At 39.8% G+C, this 19737-nt stretch overlaps 1 protein-coding gene across 1 annotated transcript in view; it reads left to right on the top strand.

Moving 5' to 3' along the window:
* PLD1 (phospholipase D1, phosphatidylcholine-specific) overlaps positions 1-19737 on the top strand; it is a 159075-nt gene that overhangs the window by 83177 nt on the left and 56161 nt on the right. Inside the window, exons 15-19 of the mRNA XM_011940988.1 lie at positions 707-920; positions 1519-1632; positions 10762-10890; positions 11575-11693; positions 13760-13873. Of these exons, the coding sequence (XP_011796378.1) occupies positions 707-920; positions 1519-1632; positions 10762-10890; positions 11575-11693; positions 13760-13873 (690 nt within the window). The remainder of the gene's footprint in view (positions 1-706; positions 921-1518; positions 1633-10761; positions 10891-11574; positions 11694-13759; positions 13874-19737) is intronic.

Raw genomic sequence — 19737 nt, 5'->3', positions numbered from 1 at the left:
AAACAAAAATATGTGGCAGTTGAGATTTAGGTATTAAAAAGCCTTAAGTATCTGCCACAGTTTTTGGAAAGTTCCTACTTAAAGATGTACAGAAACAGGATAGGTCAGTCTGGGGTCATTTAGAGGGAATTTGAGCCAGAAGTGAATAACTTCCCAAAGTGCCTTTTAAATAGAGCTGCCAAAATATCTGTATGTGTATATCGATCTGCTTGCTGTTTCAACTAAATGACTGCCAGAATATGGATACACTTATTAAAAAATTTGATGGGCTTCATCTTATTTACTGCTGGAAATGTTGGTGACTCATTTATGCAGAAATAGCAATTTAGTGCATAGGGAATAGGGAAAATGATTGACAGAGGAAGCCTTGCTTACTTAATGTTTATCAGAGGAACAAGTTCAGGAGCTCAACAGTGAATGTAACCCGTGTAATTGTATTTGAGATTAAAAGTTTAATTGGAGTGAAATTTCAAGAATTTGACCTACTGAAAGAAGAGCCAGAGCAGAACTCCTCCTATTCCTTTGGTAGTTTTTAAACAGTTCACAAGAATCCACCACAACCCTGTGGCTGACCTCAGACATTATTGCATGTCTATTACAGAACCTCCATCATTTGTAAACTTTATACTCAGCTCTACTTGAATTAAAGAACCACATTGCAGCATGTCTTATGCAGTGTCTTTGTTTACAAAAATAATTTTCTCAGCCTGCCGCAACAGAGTCTATGGAATCCTTAAGCCTCAAAGATAAAAATGAGCCTGATCAAAACCTGCCCATCCGGAATAGTGTTGATGATGTGGATTCAAAACTGAAAGGAATAGGAAAGCCAAGAAAGTTCTCCAAATTTAGTCTCTACAGGCAGCTCCACAGGCACCACCTGCACAACGCAGATAGCATCAGCAGCATTGACAGCACCTCCAGTAAGTCACGGCCTTTGCTAGGATTTATCTTAACTACCTACTGTTCTTCCATAGCCGGACACTACATGCCTGTTTTTAAAATCTGTCTTTCTGTAATGGAGTAGAATGAGCAATGTTGAGAGGTCACTATATCATTCTATTCAACCTCATGCCATTTTGTGGCTTTGTTTGCCTCATTTTAGAGCAGATTTATTGTTTTATCCACACAAAAGTCATATCGACCACGATTACTGCTTCTAATGGTAGCAGAACGACAAAGGGTTTCTAAAATACACCAAGCCATAAAGGAAAAAGGTATTAGATGTACTTTATAAACTTTTCTTAGAAGAAATTACATTTATCATCCTATCCAGAAATATATCAAGCTTCTTCAAGCTTCAAATATATCAAATATCTTCAAGCATCAGACTTTCTACATCTTGTAAATTTACGATTCCTTTGAAATCCATTGTAAAGCCCTACAATTTTCTGTTGCACAGAATCTTATAACTGATGTTATAGCCCTGTCTGGTTTTAAAAATGATCAACCTTGCTTTCCAGTTTAGAAAATTTGATATCTGTATTTCTTTGTAAAAAAAAAAATTCTCAATTTCTCTAGGTTGTTTTAATCACTATAGAAGTCATCACAATTTAATCCATGGTTTAAAACCCCACTTCAAACTCTTTCGCCCATCCAGTGAGTCTGAGCAAGGACTCACTAGACCTAATGCTGGTAAGTGATTTGTGAAGTGGCAGAACTCCCTTAGGCTTGAGCTTTGGTTGTGCTGTCTGCTGCATGGGCATAGTGAATGTGTTTCCAGATTGGCTTTCTGTTTGCAGTTTTTATGCTACATATATTATTGAGAGCCTGCTCTATGCAAAGCATCCCGTAGTATCCAAGATCCCTACTCCCTAAGAACTTATAGCCGCAAAGACAAAACAGACCTAATAAGAGAAAATGCATGGCACATGCAATTCAATAGTGTTGTGGACGTTCTATGGAAGGTGGGAGGAATTCCTCTCTGATGGTCCAGAAAGACTTTTTGAGGAGGGGACATTTGGGTTAGACCTGGAAGTAATTGGGGTAGGTGATGGGAAGTCATTGGAGGTGAGTTGAGCAAAGGTGCCGGAATGGGAAAGCAGCAACTGTTTTCAGATCGTGTAAAATGCATTATTTGGCCAAGATGCAGTTTTTGATATAAGACTAGGAAGATATATGACATTCACATTTGGGAGTTGGAATTTTATTCGGTTCATTTTTTTTTTTTTTTTTTTTTTTTGAGATAGAGTCTTGCTCTGTCACCCAGGCTGCAATGCAGTAGGGCCATCTCGGTTCACTGCAACCTCCGCCTCCCGGGTTTTAGCGATTCTCCTGCCTCAGCCTCCTGAGTAATCCCTAGCTGGGATTACAGGTGGGCATGACCGTGCCTGACTAATTTTTGTACTTTTAGTAGAGATGGGGTTTTGCCATGTTGGCCAGGCTTGTGTTGAACCCCTGACCTCAAGCAATCCGCCCACCTCGGCCTCCCAAAGTGCTGGGATTACAGGTGTGAGCCACCGCATCTGGTCAGTTAAAAATCTTGAAGGCCTTTGGGTGGATGTGTTGTGTCATGCTATGTGAATTTTCAGAAATCACAATCTGATAGCCATTGATAAGAAGATACTCCAGATACTCGAGGAATTAATGAATGACTAATGAGTTTCACTTGTGGTGGAAATAAAGAAGGATTTGGCCACTGGTCAGATACGGAGATAAGTAATCATAATAAATGACGCTAGTAAAATCATAGGCTAACATTTATTTTATGCAGACTGTATCCATCACTGCCCTGAGTACTTGCAGTGCTTAGTAGTAATATTGTCATCTTCTTTTTACAGATGAAGACATTCAGGGTTAGAGATGATACATGTCCTGCCCAATGGAGTTCCAATTTATCATCCTCCCAGTGCCCATGATTAAGACTTGTGATCTAGCAGAAATGAAGATCACTATGTTATACTTTTTTGGCTAGAACCTAAGGCCAGGGCTCTCATGTACTGTTTAGCAGATGAGAGTTACAGTCTAGCACACATGCCTGAATGTGAGTCACCTGTGGCTTGCAGGTGCTAATGAACCAGAAAAATTATGCTGGACTTTGAGTAGAGATTCCCAGCATTCTTTCACCTAGGGCAGGGGTGTCCAACCTTTTGGCTTCCCTGGACCACATTGGAAGAAGAAGAATTGTCTTGGGCCACACATAAAATATACTAACACTAATGATAGCTGATGAGCTAAAAAAAAGTTGCGAAAAAATTATAATGTTTTAAGAAAGTTTGTGTATTTGTGTTGGGCCACATTCAAAGCCATCCCGGGCTGCATGTGGCCCACAGGCTATGGGTTAGACAAGTTTGGTCCAGCTACCCTGCATTTTAAAAAATGCAGTAATCAACTACACACAATGAACTAAAACTTCAATGTAACTGTTAAATAAGTTTATGTTTTATAAATCATAACAGCATCAATATACAATTAAAAATGGAGAAGAGGCCAGGGACGGTGACTCACACCTGTAATCCCAGCACTTTGGGAGGTGGAGGCAGGAGGATTGCTTGAGCCCAGGAATTCAAGACCATCTTGGGCAACGTAATGAAACCCCATCTCTACAAAAAATTAGCTGAGCGTGGTGGCCTGCATCTCTCATCCCAGCTTTTCCAGAAGAGATTGCAGTGAGCTGAGATCATGCCACTGCACTCCAGCCTGGGTGACAGAGGGAGACCCTTTCTCACACACACAAAAACAATTTTTAAATTTTTAAAAAATAAAAATAAATGGCTCAAGCCTGTAATCCCAGCACTTTGGGAGGCCGAGACGGGTGGATCACGAGGTCAGAAGATCAAGACCATCCTGGCTAACACTGTGAAACGCCATCTATACTAAAAAAATACAAAAAAACTAGCCGGGCGAGGTGGCAGGCACCTGTAGTCCCAGCTACTCGGGAGGCTGAGGCAGGAGAATGGCGTAAACCCGGGAGGCGGAACTTGCGGCGAGCTGAGATCCGGCCACTGCACTCCCGCCTGGGCGACAGAGCGAGACTCCGTCTCAAAAAAAAAAAAAAAAAAAAATAGAGAACAAATATGGGGAGACATTCTTATTTAGCATACAGCTAGTACTGGATGTGTGTGTGGATTCGGGGACAACTCCCATTAATTCCTGTGCTTGACAACGCTTCAAAGTCCTGGGAAGTAGGAGGCCTCTGAGAAATCCAGGAAGCCAGGAGTGCATGCAGTGACAGATATTAGAGATAAAGGGTTGGAAACAGCTCCAGGTAGTGCCTTATCATTTCAATGTGTAACTTTGCTGCTTTATTACTGAAGTTAAAAATGAAGTGGAGGAAATGAGATTGCCAACCCTGAAGATTATGGATCTGAATTATGACTGATAGTGTTGCTGACAATAGGATTGAGAGCAAGTGGGAAAGATGTGAGTGAAGTGCTGAGTCCAGTAAGTAACTCACACCTACCGCAGGTTGAGAGGGGTGATATCCACAGGGGTGATCTGAGACACTGATCATACATGTGTATGGTTTTCTGTTGCTGATGAAAAGTACCCTTGACATCTGTTTACAACCTCTCACTGATAAACTGAATATATGTCTAGTGCAGCATTGTTGAGAGACAAAGAGAGATAAAGAGAGAGAGAACAACATAAACATCAAGGAGTAGGGAAATGGTGAAGAACATAATGAATGGTAACAAATGGTTCATCTCTTTGATGGAACTGGGCAATGATTAAAACTGTAATTGGGGATACAAAAATAAACATAGAAGATTTATTTATTTAATTAAATAAGTATTTATTGAGTTTCTATTCCAATCACTATTCTGGGTTCTAGAAGTGTAGTGAATAAAGCAGATGAAGTGCAGTTAACTAGTTGTGTGGTAAGGATGAGAACTGTGTGTACAAATAGAGGGTCAAACACATTATATCAGGTGGCGATAATTATGGAGAATAGTTGAGCATGATAAGGGAGGAAGGGCACAGGAGAAGTTACCATTTTGTAAAGGATGGTCGGAGAATACGTCTCTCATGAGGTTAGTTTTTAACTGACATCTAAAGGAGGAGAATAATGAAGATAAGAAACTGTCTGAGAGAGGGTGTTTCTGACAGAAGGAATAGCAAGTATGAAAGGCCATGAGGCAGAGGGGACAGGTGTGTTCCAGGAATACGGCTGTAGTGAAGTGGGCTAGGAGAGGATGATAAGAACAAAATCAGAAAGGTAGGCCGGGGTGGGTTATGTGAGGTCTTGAAGACCACTGTAAGATGTTGACCCTGAGTGAGACAGGAAGTCATCGCATGGTCTTGAGCAAAGGGTAGGCAAGGGCTGACTTACATTTTCCAAGGATCATTCTTCAGAGCAGACCAGGGTGGCAAATGGTGACTGTGCAGGTTATGAATATATTTTGAGGGTCGAGCTGACAGCAATTGCCGATGAACTAGATATGAGATGTGAGAGATGGAGAGGACTCCAAATCTTTGGCCCCACTGGAAAGATGGAGTTTCCGTGAACTGAATTGAGATGGTTATGGGAAGAGCAAGGAAAGTTTGAGGACAATTGCCACTGTGTCAAGATATGTTCCTGAAGGCAGCTGACAAAGGACGTTCAATGATGCTCTCTTTGTTAGGAAGATGGAGCTTGAGGTGATTCATTTTTTTCCTACATTGTTGGTACTGTTTTCATTTTACTTTTATAATCAAATTTAAATACAAATTTAATTTTTTAAAATGAAAACAATTTGTTTACCTCAAAAGAAAAGCCAAAGGATAGTGGGGTCCTTCTAGAGCAGTGCTTTCCAAACTCGATTCCTTGGATCCTGGAGTTTCTAAAAGGCTTTGAGGAGAACATTGAAGTAGGTGAACCCCAGGACCCTCCCACTGCTTTTGGTACCTCTTCAACCAGAACAATCCCGCTTGTATCTGTTTTAAATATTGGAGTCCTTCTGAGCTTGTTTTCAAAAAAAAAAAAAATAAGTAAAGTTCTACTAAAAATAATGAAGGAAGTTTAAAGAGCAAGGCACTAGATTTAAATCATGTAATACCTTAAAAACTCAGGTTGTCTTATAAAACAAATTAAGCATGGAGTGACTCTTCATTAGAAATTTAAAACTGAATATGAACTTGAGTTAATGACTTCCTTGTCCTGAGAATGCTGAGAGAGTTAGCCTCTCTGCAATATCAATTTCACTTGACTGCACATGACCATGTTGAATTGGGCTCCTATTAAACCTCCCTGGTGTCATACAGAAATCAGTGTGGAGTGAACATCGCTATGGGTTTTTATATAGAAAAACTGCACTGAAAACGTGGTTAGAAATCATATCTGTAATATATGTTTTTCAAAATCACTCAGCCATTTTCACGTTTTTTTTTTTTTCATTCAGAATTATGTTGTAAGGGAGAATTTTGCTTGATACTACTTTTAAAGTGTTGAATTTTATTCCTCTTATTTATTTATTTATTATACTTTAAGTTCTGGGATATATGTGTAGAACATGCAGGTTCGTTACATAGGTATACACGTGCCACGGTGGTTTGCTGCACCCATCAACCCATCATCTGCATTAGGTGTTTCTCCTAATGCTATTCAGCAACTGTGTGCTGATGTTTAAGTGAGGGAAAAATCATTTTTGCAATTTAGTTGAGACGGGCTTTTCACATTTGAGTGTCTAGTCATAAGGGATAATATTAAGCTGTTTCTAAACTGTTCTTAGGAATGCAATGGATAGGATGTATAAGATTCATTTTGTGCTGTTAAATAGCTTATTATCTAATAGGTGAGCATGAGTTTTAAATATTTTACAAACCTAATATTTCAGTCGTTCATTGAGGGAAGATACTCCTACTGCAAGAGTCATCATTGATCCACAGATGACATACAGGTCTACAAACCCTTAACAACAATTCTAAATCCCAAAAAATTTTGAAAACCAAAATATTTTTAAAAATATAACTTGTTGAGTGCCTGTATTGGAACTGGCCTTGAACATATGTAGAAATTCAGTAGCTAGAGCCTAAAAAAGTAGAAAAACAGGCATTTTAGGTAGATACTACATCTTAAGACACAGATATAGGAAATGCAAAAGTATTTATTTCGGCATCTCAGACCTGAGTGTAGAATATGGTAGATACATATAGGTCTATAATCTCTCATACAAAATCTTTGGAATCAGATTTCAGAAATCAGAAAGTTCTGGATTTTAGAAAGGAAATACAATACCTATACCCTCTACTATGTTACCCTCCCAGCAGCATCCAGGAAATACCTGGAATGTAGGAAAACCATTTATGTTTGTGCAACACCAAGTGGGATCAATAAAGATAATAACCTCTTGTCAGTTCAGGCCAGGTTTTGCTGACCTGGGGGCTATGAAATGAGCTGTGAAAATCAGCTATGAAAAAACATTTGAATTGTTAGAACTTTTGGAGTTTTGGAATCGTGGTTAAGGGCTAATTTGTGCAGATTGAGCTGGTGGGATATATCTGTACCAGTTTACGGAGGACTTTGAAAATCAAACTGAGACATTGCACCTCTTCCATTAAATGTTGGAAAATCCCTAGGGGCAGGGAGCAATTAATGGTGAGGCTTTATAGCATTTATAGTGGAGACACAGGGAGTCTGACAAGGTTGTGTCAGTGAGTTCAAGAATGAAGTAAATGGGAGAACCTTTTTCCAAAGGCATCATGATCTGGGAAGCCATGGGAAGGTGGGTGGAGAAGTCCGTGAAGAATAAAGGAGCCAAAGATGATTCCGAGGTTTGAGCTTGAGTTACTACACGCAGAGAGCAGAAATCTCAAGGAAAGACTTGATTTTATGGAATGATAATGATTTTAGTGTCAGACATAATTTTAAAGTTCTGGTGGGAACTAGGTAAACAATGTCAAGTGAGGCACTGGAAGTGACCTTAGATCTGGAGTCCAAAACAGAGGCCAAGCTTGCAGGTGCACATTTAGAAATTGTATAGAAAAAGATGGGAGAGGCCAGGCGTGGTGGCTCACACCTGTAATCCCAGCACTTTGGGAGGCTGAGATGGGCGGATCACAAGGTCAGGAGTTCGAGACCAGCCTGGCCAACATGTGAAACCCTGTCTCTACTAAAAATACAATAATTAGCTGGGCGTGGTGGCATGTGCCTGTAATCCCAGCTACTCGGGAGGCTGAGGCAGGATAATTGCTTGAACACTTGAACCCGGGAGGCGGAGGTTGCAGTAAGTGGAGATCATGCCACTGCACTCCAGTCTCAAAAAAAAAAAAAAAAGAGAGAGAGAGAGAAAAAAAGAAAAGAAAAGAAAGACAGGAGAAAGGGGAAACCTTGTTAGTGAGGAGGAGCTAGAAAAGAAGAACAAGAGACGTAGGCTGAAGAAGTGGTAGAACAATGGAGACCTGGAAGGCAAGAGATGAAAACAAAAGGAAAAAAGGAGGAGGATGTGGCAAGACCAGAGGATACCAGGCAAGGAGCAAGAAGACCCCCTTCTCATAAACTTTAGCAGCCAGAATTTGAGCCACTGACAGAGGAGGATGCAGAAAATTGGCATGACAAATCTGTGCCAAAAGATAAGGCAGGTGCAATTATGAAATCATCTGGGAGCCAGATAGCAACCTAATGAGACCCCCTTGGATCAGCATTGTTGACAGCAGAAGTCCTCTCGACCTGCTCATCCATGCTCATGCAATTCTGAGCCGTGTTTTCACAGGAACTAATATTTGGCTCTATTGCCTTAAGAGTTCATTGGTACTGAGAAGGACCCTAATTTATGTGGAATAGTTTTTAGGCCATAGCCAAAAACAAAAACAAATTTGAATTATGAGCAGGTTGAATTCAATTAGTACCAAGGTAATTTCCTGAGACTAAGAATTTCCTTTATATTCCTTATCATAACTAGTTGTTAGATGAAAGTTAATTTTTAAATGAGGGTATGTGTGTTTATGTAAAGCCTTAGCTTAGAGTTTTGCAACTGATGAAAGCAAATTGTATATATATTTTTTATATTTGGAATTTGAAATATTATTTATCTCATTTTTGGTCCCTTTTGTTTCTTTTCTCACCCTCTGTTTTTCTTTTTACAAAGTGCATGTTAACAACAAAGAGCCTGTAGATGAGCAAACAGGCCTACCTGCACTTTGGCCTTTCAGTCTCATAAAGCAGGAAAATAAATCACTGGGAGAAGTCAATAGAAGTCTATTTTTAACATGATTTCATTTTGCTAATCTGTGGCATTTTAAGTCAAGAAAATTTCAATAGCCTTTGGAAGGTTAATGATTCAGTTTGAGATAGAATATTAGCATTGTGTATGGTGATTACATAAAAACATTTGTTCTGCAAATATTTGTTGATTGCCTGGATGCTTGGAGGTACTGGCAGTGAGGAGATTTGGTTCCCACTCCCAGAGAGTTTATAGACTGGTGAGGCATTGATGGAGGGCGGGAACCTGATACAATTGCGTCACAGAGTTAAAGGTGTTGGGGCAGTTGTTAATGGGATGACAGTAGTGCTAGTGACTGCCTTTTCCTTACAGGGAGTTGGGAGGTCTCTCTAGAGCAGGTGACAGCTAATGTGGCTCTTGAAGGATGATTAGGATATCAGGCCAAGAGGGAGAAAGGAGCATTTCAGGGAGAAGTAATAATGTGCCGACTGCATGGAGACATGGCAGACCACACCTGTTAAAATACAGTGAAACATGTGCTTTACATGGGGCCTGGGGTTGGGTGGGGAAAAACAAGGACTAGAAAGAGTTTGGCACCAGTTTGGGAAGAGCCTTCTATGCATACTAAGCCCTTAGGACTTGAACTTCCTGTAGGCAGTATGTGAACCTTCCAGGGTTTTAAGCAAAGAGTGCATTTTACAAAGACAGTTCTGGGACAGTGTGTTGGTGGCGGGACCAGTGCAGCCCTCTCACTGGCTACTGCAAGCAGTACCATTTATTCATTCAACACATATTTTTGCATTCAGTGTCTATTTGTTAAATGCCTCTTTTGTGCCAAGCGCTGCATTTGTGATTTGTAATTCTGCTAATCTTTTTACTTCATTGTCTTTGTATTTAGCCTTAAGTCAATGGTCTCAGCATAGTTCTTTGTGAAATGCTACAATAGATTGCTGCTTTTGTACCTATATCATAAGCTTTCATCTGTTGTTGCCATATTTTTTATAAATGCCATCTATGATTTGAAGTATATAAATGTTAAAGCGCAACAGATTTTAGCTGTTATCTAGGCCAAATTCTTCATTTGATGCATAATGGACTTATGATCTAAAAAGTTGAAGCTCAGTGTCACTTAGCTAGTTAATTCCAGGGCTGGAACATGGGCTATCTGTAAATGTGAAGTTCTTGCTTCAGTGCAAAAGAATTATGCATCAGGTGTGCACCATGTTGGTTGAGGAAAAAGAAGTGGCATGGTATCTTTATTGCCTCTGCGTCTCAGGTTTCTCCACCTCCCCCCCGCCCCTCCCCGTCTACCCCCCAAAGCCCCCCAACAGCTTTACTGCTCTCTCATAGTGCCACCTTGTGAGTTCTTTATTCACAGTTAATTCTGTGATCAGTTCTTCCAGTGATCTGGTAGGTGGTGGGAATAAGTTACTCAACTGCCTGAGGTCAAATTTCATTGTTTGATGATGAATCTTGTTATAGCCCCAATTGCCCACTAAAAGTAAACTTTTAAGGACTGTAAAACCTTGTTAGCTCACAGCCTCTAATACAATGGACATATGCCACCCTAGTGATATCTTAAGAAATTAAGAAGCTTTTAGGTGTTTAATAAATGAGAGTTGAGCCTCCCTTTCTGGGATCCCCCTGAACCACAGTCCCTGAGGGGGTCTTGCTGCATTCACAGATACCGGGTCCATCCGCAGTTTACAGACAGGTGTGGGAGAGTTGCATGGGGAAACCAGATTCTGGCATGGAAAGGACTACTGCAATTTCGTCTTCAAAGACTGGGTTCAACTTGATAAACCTTTTGCTGGTGAGTATTATGATGGTGGGGTGCTGGTTATATTTTGTCTTTTACCTTTGAGCATCTCAACAAGTACCCATGTGCATGATCTAAATGACTTTTGTTTTGCTTCTGTTTATTTTTGAAAATTTTTTAAAACTTTTCTTTTAAGAAAAGAACACGAAATAGAGCTGAACTATCTGAAACCTCCAGATTTGTTATAGGCACATTTTTGGGGTAATAATCAGTAATTTTTCAGGAAATGGTAGGCTCCCTTTGATCATCTTCTATTCTGCTTATTTCCTGCATTTCCAAAATGAGAATGGCATATTTTCAGATTATCACTGGGTTTATATGTTTAAGAGGAGATAGAGATGGCATTGCCTGCCATTGTTTCAACAGGATAAAAAATTAAAAATATAATATCAAACACACAGCTTTAGATAATTTGTACCAACTCACATCTTGCCATGTCTAGTGATTATCTAATCCTAAGTGAAATGGAAACATATTTGGGGAGGTGCCTGGGAGGCTGTGTTCCTGCATGTGAAATCTGTTTCCCTTGATTATAAAAATGTTGTTCTGTGCAAACCAAGAAATATATACCTAGTGAGCACTAACCCACGTTTCCTTTTAGTATCGTAGTTGGAGTCAGAGAGCCTCTCTCCCAGCACGGAAGTTAATGACTGATCCTTGCCTGGTGCACCTGGGCAGATTTCATTGACAGGTACTCCATGCCCCGGATGCCCTGGCATGACATTGCCTCTGCAGTCCACGGGAAGGCGGCTCGTGATGTGGCACGTCACTTCATCCAGCGCTGGAACTTCACGAAAGTACTTGGATATTGCTATCATGATTTATCCACACGAAGAGAGGCAGGCCTAACTAGAGAAGAGGTTCAGAGGAGGCTGTTGGCAAGAAGAGATTGTCGTGGCCACAACTGTGTCACCGCTCTGCTGTTGGCTGCATTGATGTCAGGGTGCCTGGGCATCTGGGCAAAAAAAGATGGAAACATTTCTGAATGTCCACACTATAGACAATTCAGAGTGCCTAGGAATAGGTGCTGCTGTGTGGATCCTGATTTTAATTTTGTTAATACCTTGGACACAGTGTTGACCAAGCATTTAGTAGCCCGGGCTCGGTAGTCATTTGCAGGGCTGTTATAGCAGGATGGGAGCCTTGTTTAGATGAGAGGGCTTGAGCTTTAAAGTCCCGTCCAATCCTGGAATTGCGATGGGTTTATATTGGTACAGGATTCTGAGAGCTGGTTCTGAGCAAATCAAGCAGTATTAAGAAGGTGGGGCCATTTTCCTTTTCTCCAGATTGTGTCCTCATTATTTGTAAGAACTTGACCTAACATTCAAACCTAACATTCATAAGTTAAGTACATATCATTCAGGCCGGGCTCGGTGGCTCACGACCGTAATCCCAGCACTTTGGGAGGCCTAGGCGGGTGGATCACCTGAAGTCAGGAGTTCGAGACTGGCCTGACCAACATGGTGAAACCTCGTCTCTACTAAAATACAAAAATTAGCTGGGCGTGGTGATGGGTGCCTGTAATCTCAGCTGTTCTGGAGCTGAGGCAGGAGAATCACTTGAACCCAGGATGCTCAGATTGCAGTGAGCCGAGAGAATGCCATTGCACTCCAGCACGGACGACAGAGCGAAACTTGGTCCCAAAAAAAAAAAAAGAAAAAAGAAGGTACATATTCAGGTGTTATTAAAGTTTCACTTTATTTACTTGAAGTGATAATGAGGCGTGATTCCCCATGGTCATTTTGAAAAAGAATTTAGTTTTATCAACCACTTAGACTCTCACTTTGTTTTTCATTCACGTGAGGATTATAAAAATGTAGTGGACATTCTAATGGAAATTTTTTAACAAAAATTTAGGGGAGATGGATTAATGAATGGGGTGTTACTTTTAACCTGCTGTACTGGCAAAGATAAAAATCTCTGCTAATACCTTTAGTTAGGTTTGGGGTGGTTTTTGTGGTGTGCTCATACACGCTGCCCCAGGGAGGATAAATTGTACAACACCAATAAGTCTTTTTTAAAGTATGCAGTCTTTGATCCAGAAAAACTATTTCCAGGTATTCAAACTAAAGCCATAATCCAATAAGGTAATTTATTTTGATATGGCTTCTAATAATTCAAATAAAATTAGAAATAACAGAAATCCTTACTAATAGGAATTTGTTAAATGATTCTTTTATACCATTTTACTATGAAGTTATTAAAAATAATGATATCCCACTATATTGCTGTGGCAAGATATCTAGAACATAATCAGTAAAAAATTAGTTTATAAAACAATAGTCTCATTTTTGCAATTATAAACTTCTATAACTACAGATTATATTTAACCTGTCTTTATAAATATAAAACAATATGTCCCCTACAAAAGGTAAAAACAGGACTATGAGAAACAGAAAACAAACACAAATAATCTGTAGCCCTTCCCTTAGAAATGTCCATTAACATTTTTCTTTTTCTTTTTCAAATTAACCTGAATTTTTTTTTTTTTTTTTTTTTGAGATGGAGATTCACTCTTCACTCTTGTCGTGCAATGGTGAAATCTCAACTCACTGCAACCCCTGCCTCCCAGGTTCAAGTGATTCTCCTGACTCAGCCTCCTGAGTTGCTGGGATTATAGGTGCCCGCCACCATGCCTGGCTAATTTTGGCATTTTTAGTAGAGATGGAGGTTTCACCATGTTGGCCAGGCTGATCTTGAACTCCTGACCTCAGGTGATCCCCACTCCTTGGCCTCCTAAAGTGCTGGGATTACAGGTGTGAGCCACTGCGCCCCGCCATAAATTTATTTTATAATCACAAAGTAGGGAGGATGAATCTTTTTTCTCATTTGAATATTTTTTATCCCTTTTTCTTTATTTTAGATTATGAAATCAAAATATCGGTCCCTTTCTTATCCTTTTCTGCTTCCAAAGTCTCAAACAACAGCCCATGAGTTGAGATATCAAGTACCTGGGTCTGTCCATGCTAACGTACAGGTAAGTTCTGGCTTTTCTTTTTGACAAAATGCTACCGAGTAAAATCACTGTTATTGGACAAAGGGCCTGTTACATTGGCTTCAGATTTTTCAATGACTGCTTTTCTAAGGCAAAACTAAATGGACCTTTTAACACTTAGTATTAGATTTCCTGTGTTAAATGGATTCAGTCCAGTCTCTTTTTAAAACTCTTATAAATATAATAAATGCATGTCCTTAGAAAAGGCCACAGCCGAGGAAACGCTATTCCTGTAATTCCTTCTGAAGTGACCCTAGCAACGTGATTCCCATTAAACCTGGACCTGATACTGCCTAAGCACCAGGAATGTGGCTGAAACTTAGCAGCTAGGAAGCTAGTTGTAGTTCAATCTAATTTTAGTTCCTGATTAACCAAATGTCTTCTAGAGGCCCTTTTAATGGAATAAGGATTTTTCTTAATAGAGTCACAACAGTTTACCACATCCAGTTTAACCATCTCAAACTACAATAAATTCAGACCTCGTGGGGCTCTGAGGCCTATCTAGGGCCGGCCAGCTGGTTATCAACAGAGGTGGACCTTGAAATCCTAGTCTAGTCCAGTGTTACCCAATCTGCTTCCTTTATCAACTACAGCTCAAATATCTTGAGATCATGTGGGGACAGAAGTAGGATGGGCCACCTTTGGCGTTGCCTTTTGTTTGAAGTCATCACTATGGACATCAGAAGAATTGTTTAAGTAAAGTCCAGCAGCCTGCTACTGCTACATATCATCAGTAGGGACTATATAATGCAGACATGGATCCTAGGGAACATGATTATATAAATGAAGTGCCTAAATCAGTTATTTTGCATCGTGTGCAATTGGAGGTGTGTGTATATAAGAAATCAGACATTTCAGACTGTAGATCAAATAATAGAACATTTTAAAAAAAAAAAAAAAAAGCCAGGCACGGTGGCTCCCACCTGTAATCCTAGCACTTTGGAACACCGAGGCAGGTGGATCACCTGAGGTCAGGAGTTCGCAACCAGCCTAGCCAACCCTGTCTCTACTAAAAACAAGAAATTAGCTGGGCGTGGTGACATGCGCCTGTAATCCCAGCTACTCGGGAGGCAGAGGCAGGAGAATCGCTTGAACCCAGGAGGCAGAGGCTGCAGTGAGCCAAGACTGCGCCACTGCACTCCAGCCTGGGCGACAGAGTAAGACCGTTTCAAAAAAAAAAAAAAGAGAGAGAAACCGCTTGAAAGAAATATCAGCAGCAAATACTAGTCATCCCAGGCTAAAAAGAAAACTAATTTAAACTCAGAGGCATAGATAGCTATGATTTATATGTAAGCTGATGAATATTTTATGAACCTGTTTAATTTTATTCTACGTGGAGGAGAAAAAATTCTCCATGCTAGAATATAAAATAAGAAACTTGTTGTTAGGAAAATAAGAATTTAAGATTTGAACTTGCATTATTATTGATGTCATGGTCAATTTATCAAAGTTAGCTGACGTTAGTAAGTATCTATTGAAAATGGATTGCTGGGAATTAAGTATTTTTGTAATCAATGAAGAAAGTTTTAGCATAGTATTGCATATGCATATATTTTCCACTTCACTGTTGGTGAAGTCCTGACTCACATAGTCTCATCCTGCTGTCTGGTGAGGTCGATAGATACTCTATAAAATGCTTCTCTTTGTTCACTTTTTCTACATCACTGATGTTGTGTGAGAAATGACACTAGATTGGGTGTGGTGGATCATGCTTAGAATCCCAGCGCTTTGGGAGGCCAAGGCAGGAGGATTGCTTGAGCCTAGGAGTCCAAGACCAGCCTGGGCAACATAGTGAGACCCCATCTCTACAAAAAGTTTTTAAAAAATTAGCCAGGCATGGTGGCACATGCTTGTGGTCCCAGCTACGTAGGAGGCTGAAGCGGGAGGATTGCTTGAGCCCAGGAGGTGGGGACTGCAGTAAGCCTTGATTGCACCCGTGCACTCCAGCCTGGGCAACAGAGCAAGACTATCTCGAAAAAAAAATAAATAAATAAAAATAAAAAATAAAAGAAATGAGACTAGATCTGATAAGCTCATATGTTAATCCCTCATATGTTCAGGTGACCTGGATTCAGAAATCTACAAAGCCAAGGATATTTAACAAAGCTTATTCATTCATTCATTCATTCATTCATTTATTCAGCCAACATATGTTTACTAAGTGTTGTCCATTTGCATGGTGAAGTCATCAAAGCACACTTGGGTGTCAAGGGGGCAGACAGCAAAAGAGTTCTCTGCCTCTGGAAACTTAGTTAGCTGGGGAGAGATAGCTGAGATGAACGATTCAGTTAACAGTGAATTTGGACCTGGTACTGGAAGCGCTAGTGAACTTTGGATGGTTTTTTTTTTTAATTGGGCAAGAAGCATGATACATGAATGTTCTATGAAGATTAAGGAGAGAGTTTTCCAAACTGAATTTACCTATGAGATGCTGATAACTATTCCACAAAGATTTCTATGGACAGATAAGGCTTTGTAGAATTTTTTAAAACAGGTCTCCTTAGCACCTTTGTTATGCTACAGGGTATTATAAAACCACTAAGAGAGAATATGATGGGAGCATTTCCCAAGCTTATTTGACAGAGATTCTCTTGTTTTATGTATTCTTATCTGTTTCCATCTTTCCAAACAAATACCTTGAGACCAAAAGTTTATACACGTGAAGAACTTATTAGACTAGAGAGAGAATGAGAGCAAGGGAACAAGTGAAGAGGCTGTTACAGTAATTCTGACATATAATTAAGTTCTAAACTAGAAATGAAGAGAAGGGACAAATAGGAGATATCTTTGAGGAAAGAGACAAAGGGACATCACGACCAGGAACTAACTGAAAATTTAGGACAGAGGAAAAAGTTAAAGATAATTAGTTTAGTGTCACAAAGTCTCCAAAGAACCATAGGAACTGTGTCATGACTGATGGGCCGGGGCACTAATTGAGATCACCAAAGGACTCGGGTAGCTCCTGTAGTACATCTCGTTCTGGGTACTATAAATTTTGCAGCATGATAATGGGTGTATAAAATGAGTATATAAAAGTGTCGCTAGGCAGTGCTGCTGGAAATATCCAGCTAAATATAATAAAATGCATTTTAACACTAACAAATCATAAAAGCACACAAGGTGGTGTGATATGAAGACTGTACAGCAGCATGTGGCCTCAGCATGACATTCCCCCTCCCTGAGTCCAGTTTTGTCATCTGAAAGCCTTATGTTTGGCATGAATCTGATCTGAGTCCCTTCAGGCATTTAAAGGGAAAATTTTCATTCATCGTCTTTCATACATGAGGTATCATTCAAAGTACAAGTGTTAATGACTGTCTGTTTAATCCTTCTGCTATAGCTATGATCCCTCACAAAATAAAACTCGAGTGGCCACCAAGATACACTTCTTAATTTGTAAAGTAGTTAGAATGACATTTATCACTAACTAGAAATAGAAGCCTTTGCTCAGAATTTGTACCTTGATCGTTAAACTTGTTTCTATGGATTTTTGAAAGAAAAGGAAAATATGTAAGCAAATTAAAACATCATAGATACATTTAATCATATGGCAGTGATAAATAGGACAAAAATTAAAAGGAAGGATAAGAGTTAAGAAAATAGGACATCACTGATGAACTCTTAAATTCCAAGATTATAAGATTATAATTTATTTTACTCCTCTGGTCCTGAAAACCTGCTATATCTATAATTAACTCTTTGCCATCTCAGTGCCTAAAGTAAAATCTCCTACAGACTGACTGGAGTTAAGGCTGTGAGTAGGGAATGAATTGCTCACTTCAGGAACTCATATTCCTTGCAGCTTCAGGCCCTTGCTTAGCTTTAGGACCCTCAGCCGCCCAGGCCTTTTCTAGACCTGTTCCCAGTTTTATGTTTGTAAGTCTGCATTGATTTTGTTAAAGAGGCCTCCCCTAGTTTTCAAAGTGTGACACCTAGCAAAACCTGGAACCCTCCTGGTTTGTAGTAGATGTTTTTCAGAAATGATGAACTCTGGGGTGAAAATAGTGAAGGTAGGGTGAAAATAGTGAAGGTAGCCAGGAAGTATATCTTTTTGAAGATAGGAAAGTCTGAGATGGCCAGAAACTTGAAAACAAACAAACGGACGAACGAACAAAACATTATCTCCCTACGTTTCTCCTTTTCTGTGAAGTTGTGATCATGATATTGTTTCACTTTCTTCACACTGTTTACTGGCTGGAATCGTTATTTATCTTTTCTGACACTGGTTTTTCAAGCTGTGAATGTATGGTGCTTAGAGGGCAAGAGTGGTAATCTAGTCCAATCTCTAGTCTTTCAAAAAAATCCAGAAGGAGCAAGGAGACAGGGCCCTGGCTGTGTGGGAGGCTATTTAATTTTTAAAAGGTTTGTTGTCACATTCTCAAACCTTTCGATCTCAACTATCATGACAGTAGCCAAATGACTGTTACTCAGTTGAGAAATGTAATAAAATTTTTCCTCAGGATTATTGTTGTTTACATAGCTTTTAACATAGTTATTATAGCAATACTAAGAAGGAAATGTGTTTTTTGATTTTTTGTTTATTTTTTATTGTTATTGATACATGGTATTTGTACATGTTGGTGGGGTACATGTGATATTTTGTGACATGCAGACTGTGTAATGATCAAGTCAGGGTATTTGGAGTGTCATCATCTCAAATCTTTTGTTATTTCTATGTGTTTGGAACATTTCATGTCCTCTCGTCCAGCTCTTTTGAAATATCAACACACTGTTGTTAACTATAGTCAACCTACTCTGCTATTGAATACTAGAACTTATTCCTTCTAACTATGTTTGTACCCATTAACCAGCCTCTCTTTATCTCCACCCTATTCCCTGTACCCCCCTACACACACCCTTCCCAGCCTCTAGTTTCTATCATTCTACTATCTCCTTGCATGAGATTGACTTTTTAAGCCCCCACATATGAGTGAGAACGAGATTTTAACATAGCTGATTGTTCATAATGTAACTTAGAAGCCACAAGCTTATTTAATTGTGAAAAAATTTAAGGTAGCAATTAAGGGATAGATTCTAGAGCCAGACTGTGTTAACATCTCAGCTCTGTGACATATGAGCTGTGTAACTTTGGGAAAATTACTTCACTCTTCAGCATGTTCCATTCATTTAAAAAACATAAATGACAGTATCTATCTCATAAGATTGTGGTGATGGTTAAATTACTACATGCAAAGCATTTAGAAGAGTATACCAGTTTGAGTTCCATCAAAAATAGCCTTCATGCTTTCCCTAGTGTTTCAAAAGTTTGCAACAGGCCAGGCGCAGTGGCTGAGGCCTGTAATCCCAGCACTTTGGGAGGCTGAGGTGGGTGGATTACTTGAGGTCGGGAGTTCGAGACCAGCCTGGCCAACATGGCGAAACCCCATCTCTACTAAAAATACAAAAATTAGCTGGGCGTTATGGCACATGCCTGTAATCACAGCTACTTGAGAGGCTGAGGCAGGAGAATCGCTTGAACCCAGGAGGTGGAGGTTGCAGTGAGCTGAGATTACACCACTGCACTCCAGCCTAGATGACAGAGCAAAACTCGTGTAAAAAACAAAAATTAGTTTGCCACAAAGAAGTTAACGTTTCTCTGGGTAGGTCACCAGGCTAGTTCTAGATAGAAATTTTTATGCCATAAATCTATTGGAATGGGGAGAAAGAGTATTTGACATAATAAAGTAAATAATAGATAAAATTCAAGTTATTCTTTCATCTGGAGAAGGGCACTTAGTTGCTAATTTTTTTAGTACAGAAACATTGGTCATACACCACTGGCAGTTCCACAGAGGGGAGACACAGCCAACCAGGGAGAAGGGAGCTACGACAGGCAGTGTGGATGC

The sequence above is a fragment of the Colobus angolensis genome, unplaced genomic scaffold (assembly GCF_000951035.1).
Source record: "Colobus angolensis palliatus isolate OR3802 unplaced genomic scaffold, Cang.pa_1.0 Scaffold197, whole genome shotgun sequence".
Classification (NCBI taxonomy): domain Eukaryota; kingdom Metazoa; phylum Chordata; class Mammalia; order Primates; family Cercopithecidae; genus Colobus; species Colobus angolensis.
This window is presented reverse-complemented; position numbering and strand designations above follow the sequence as displayed.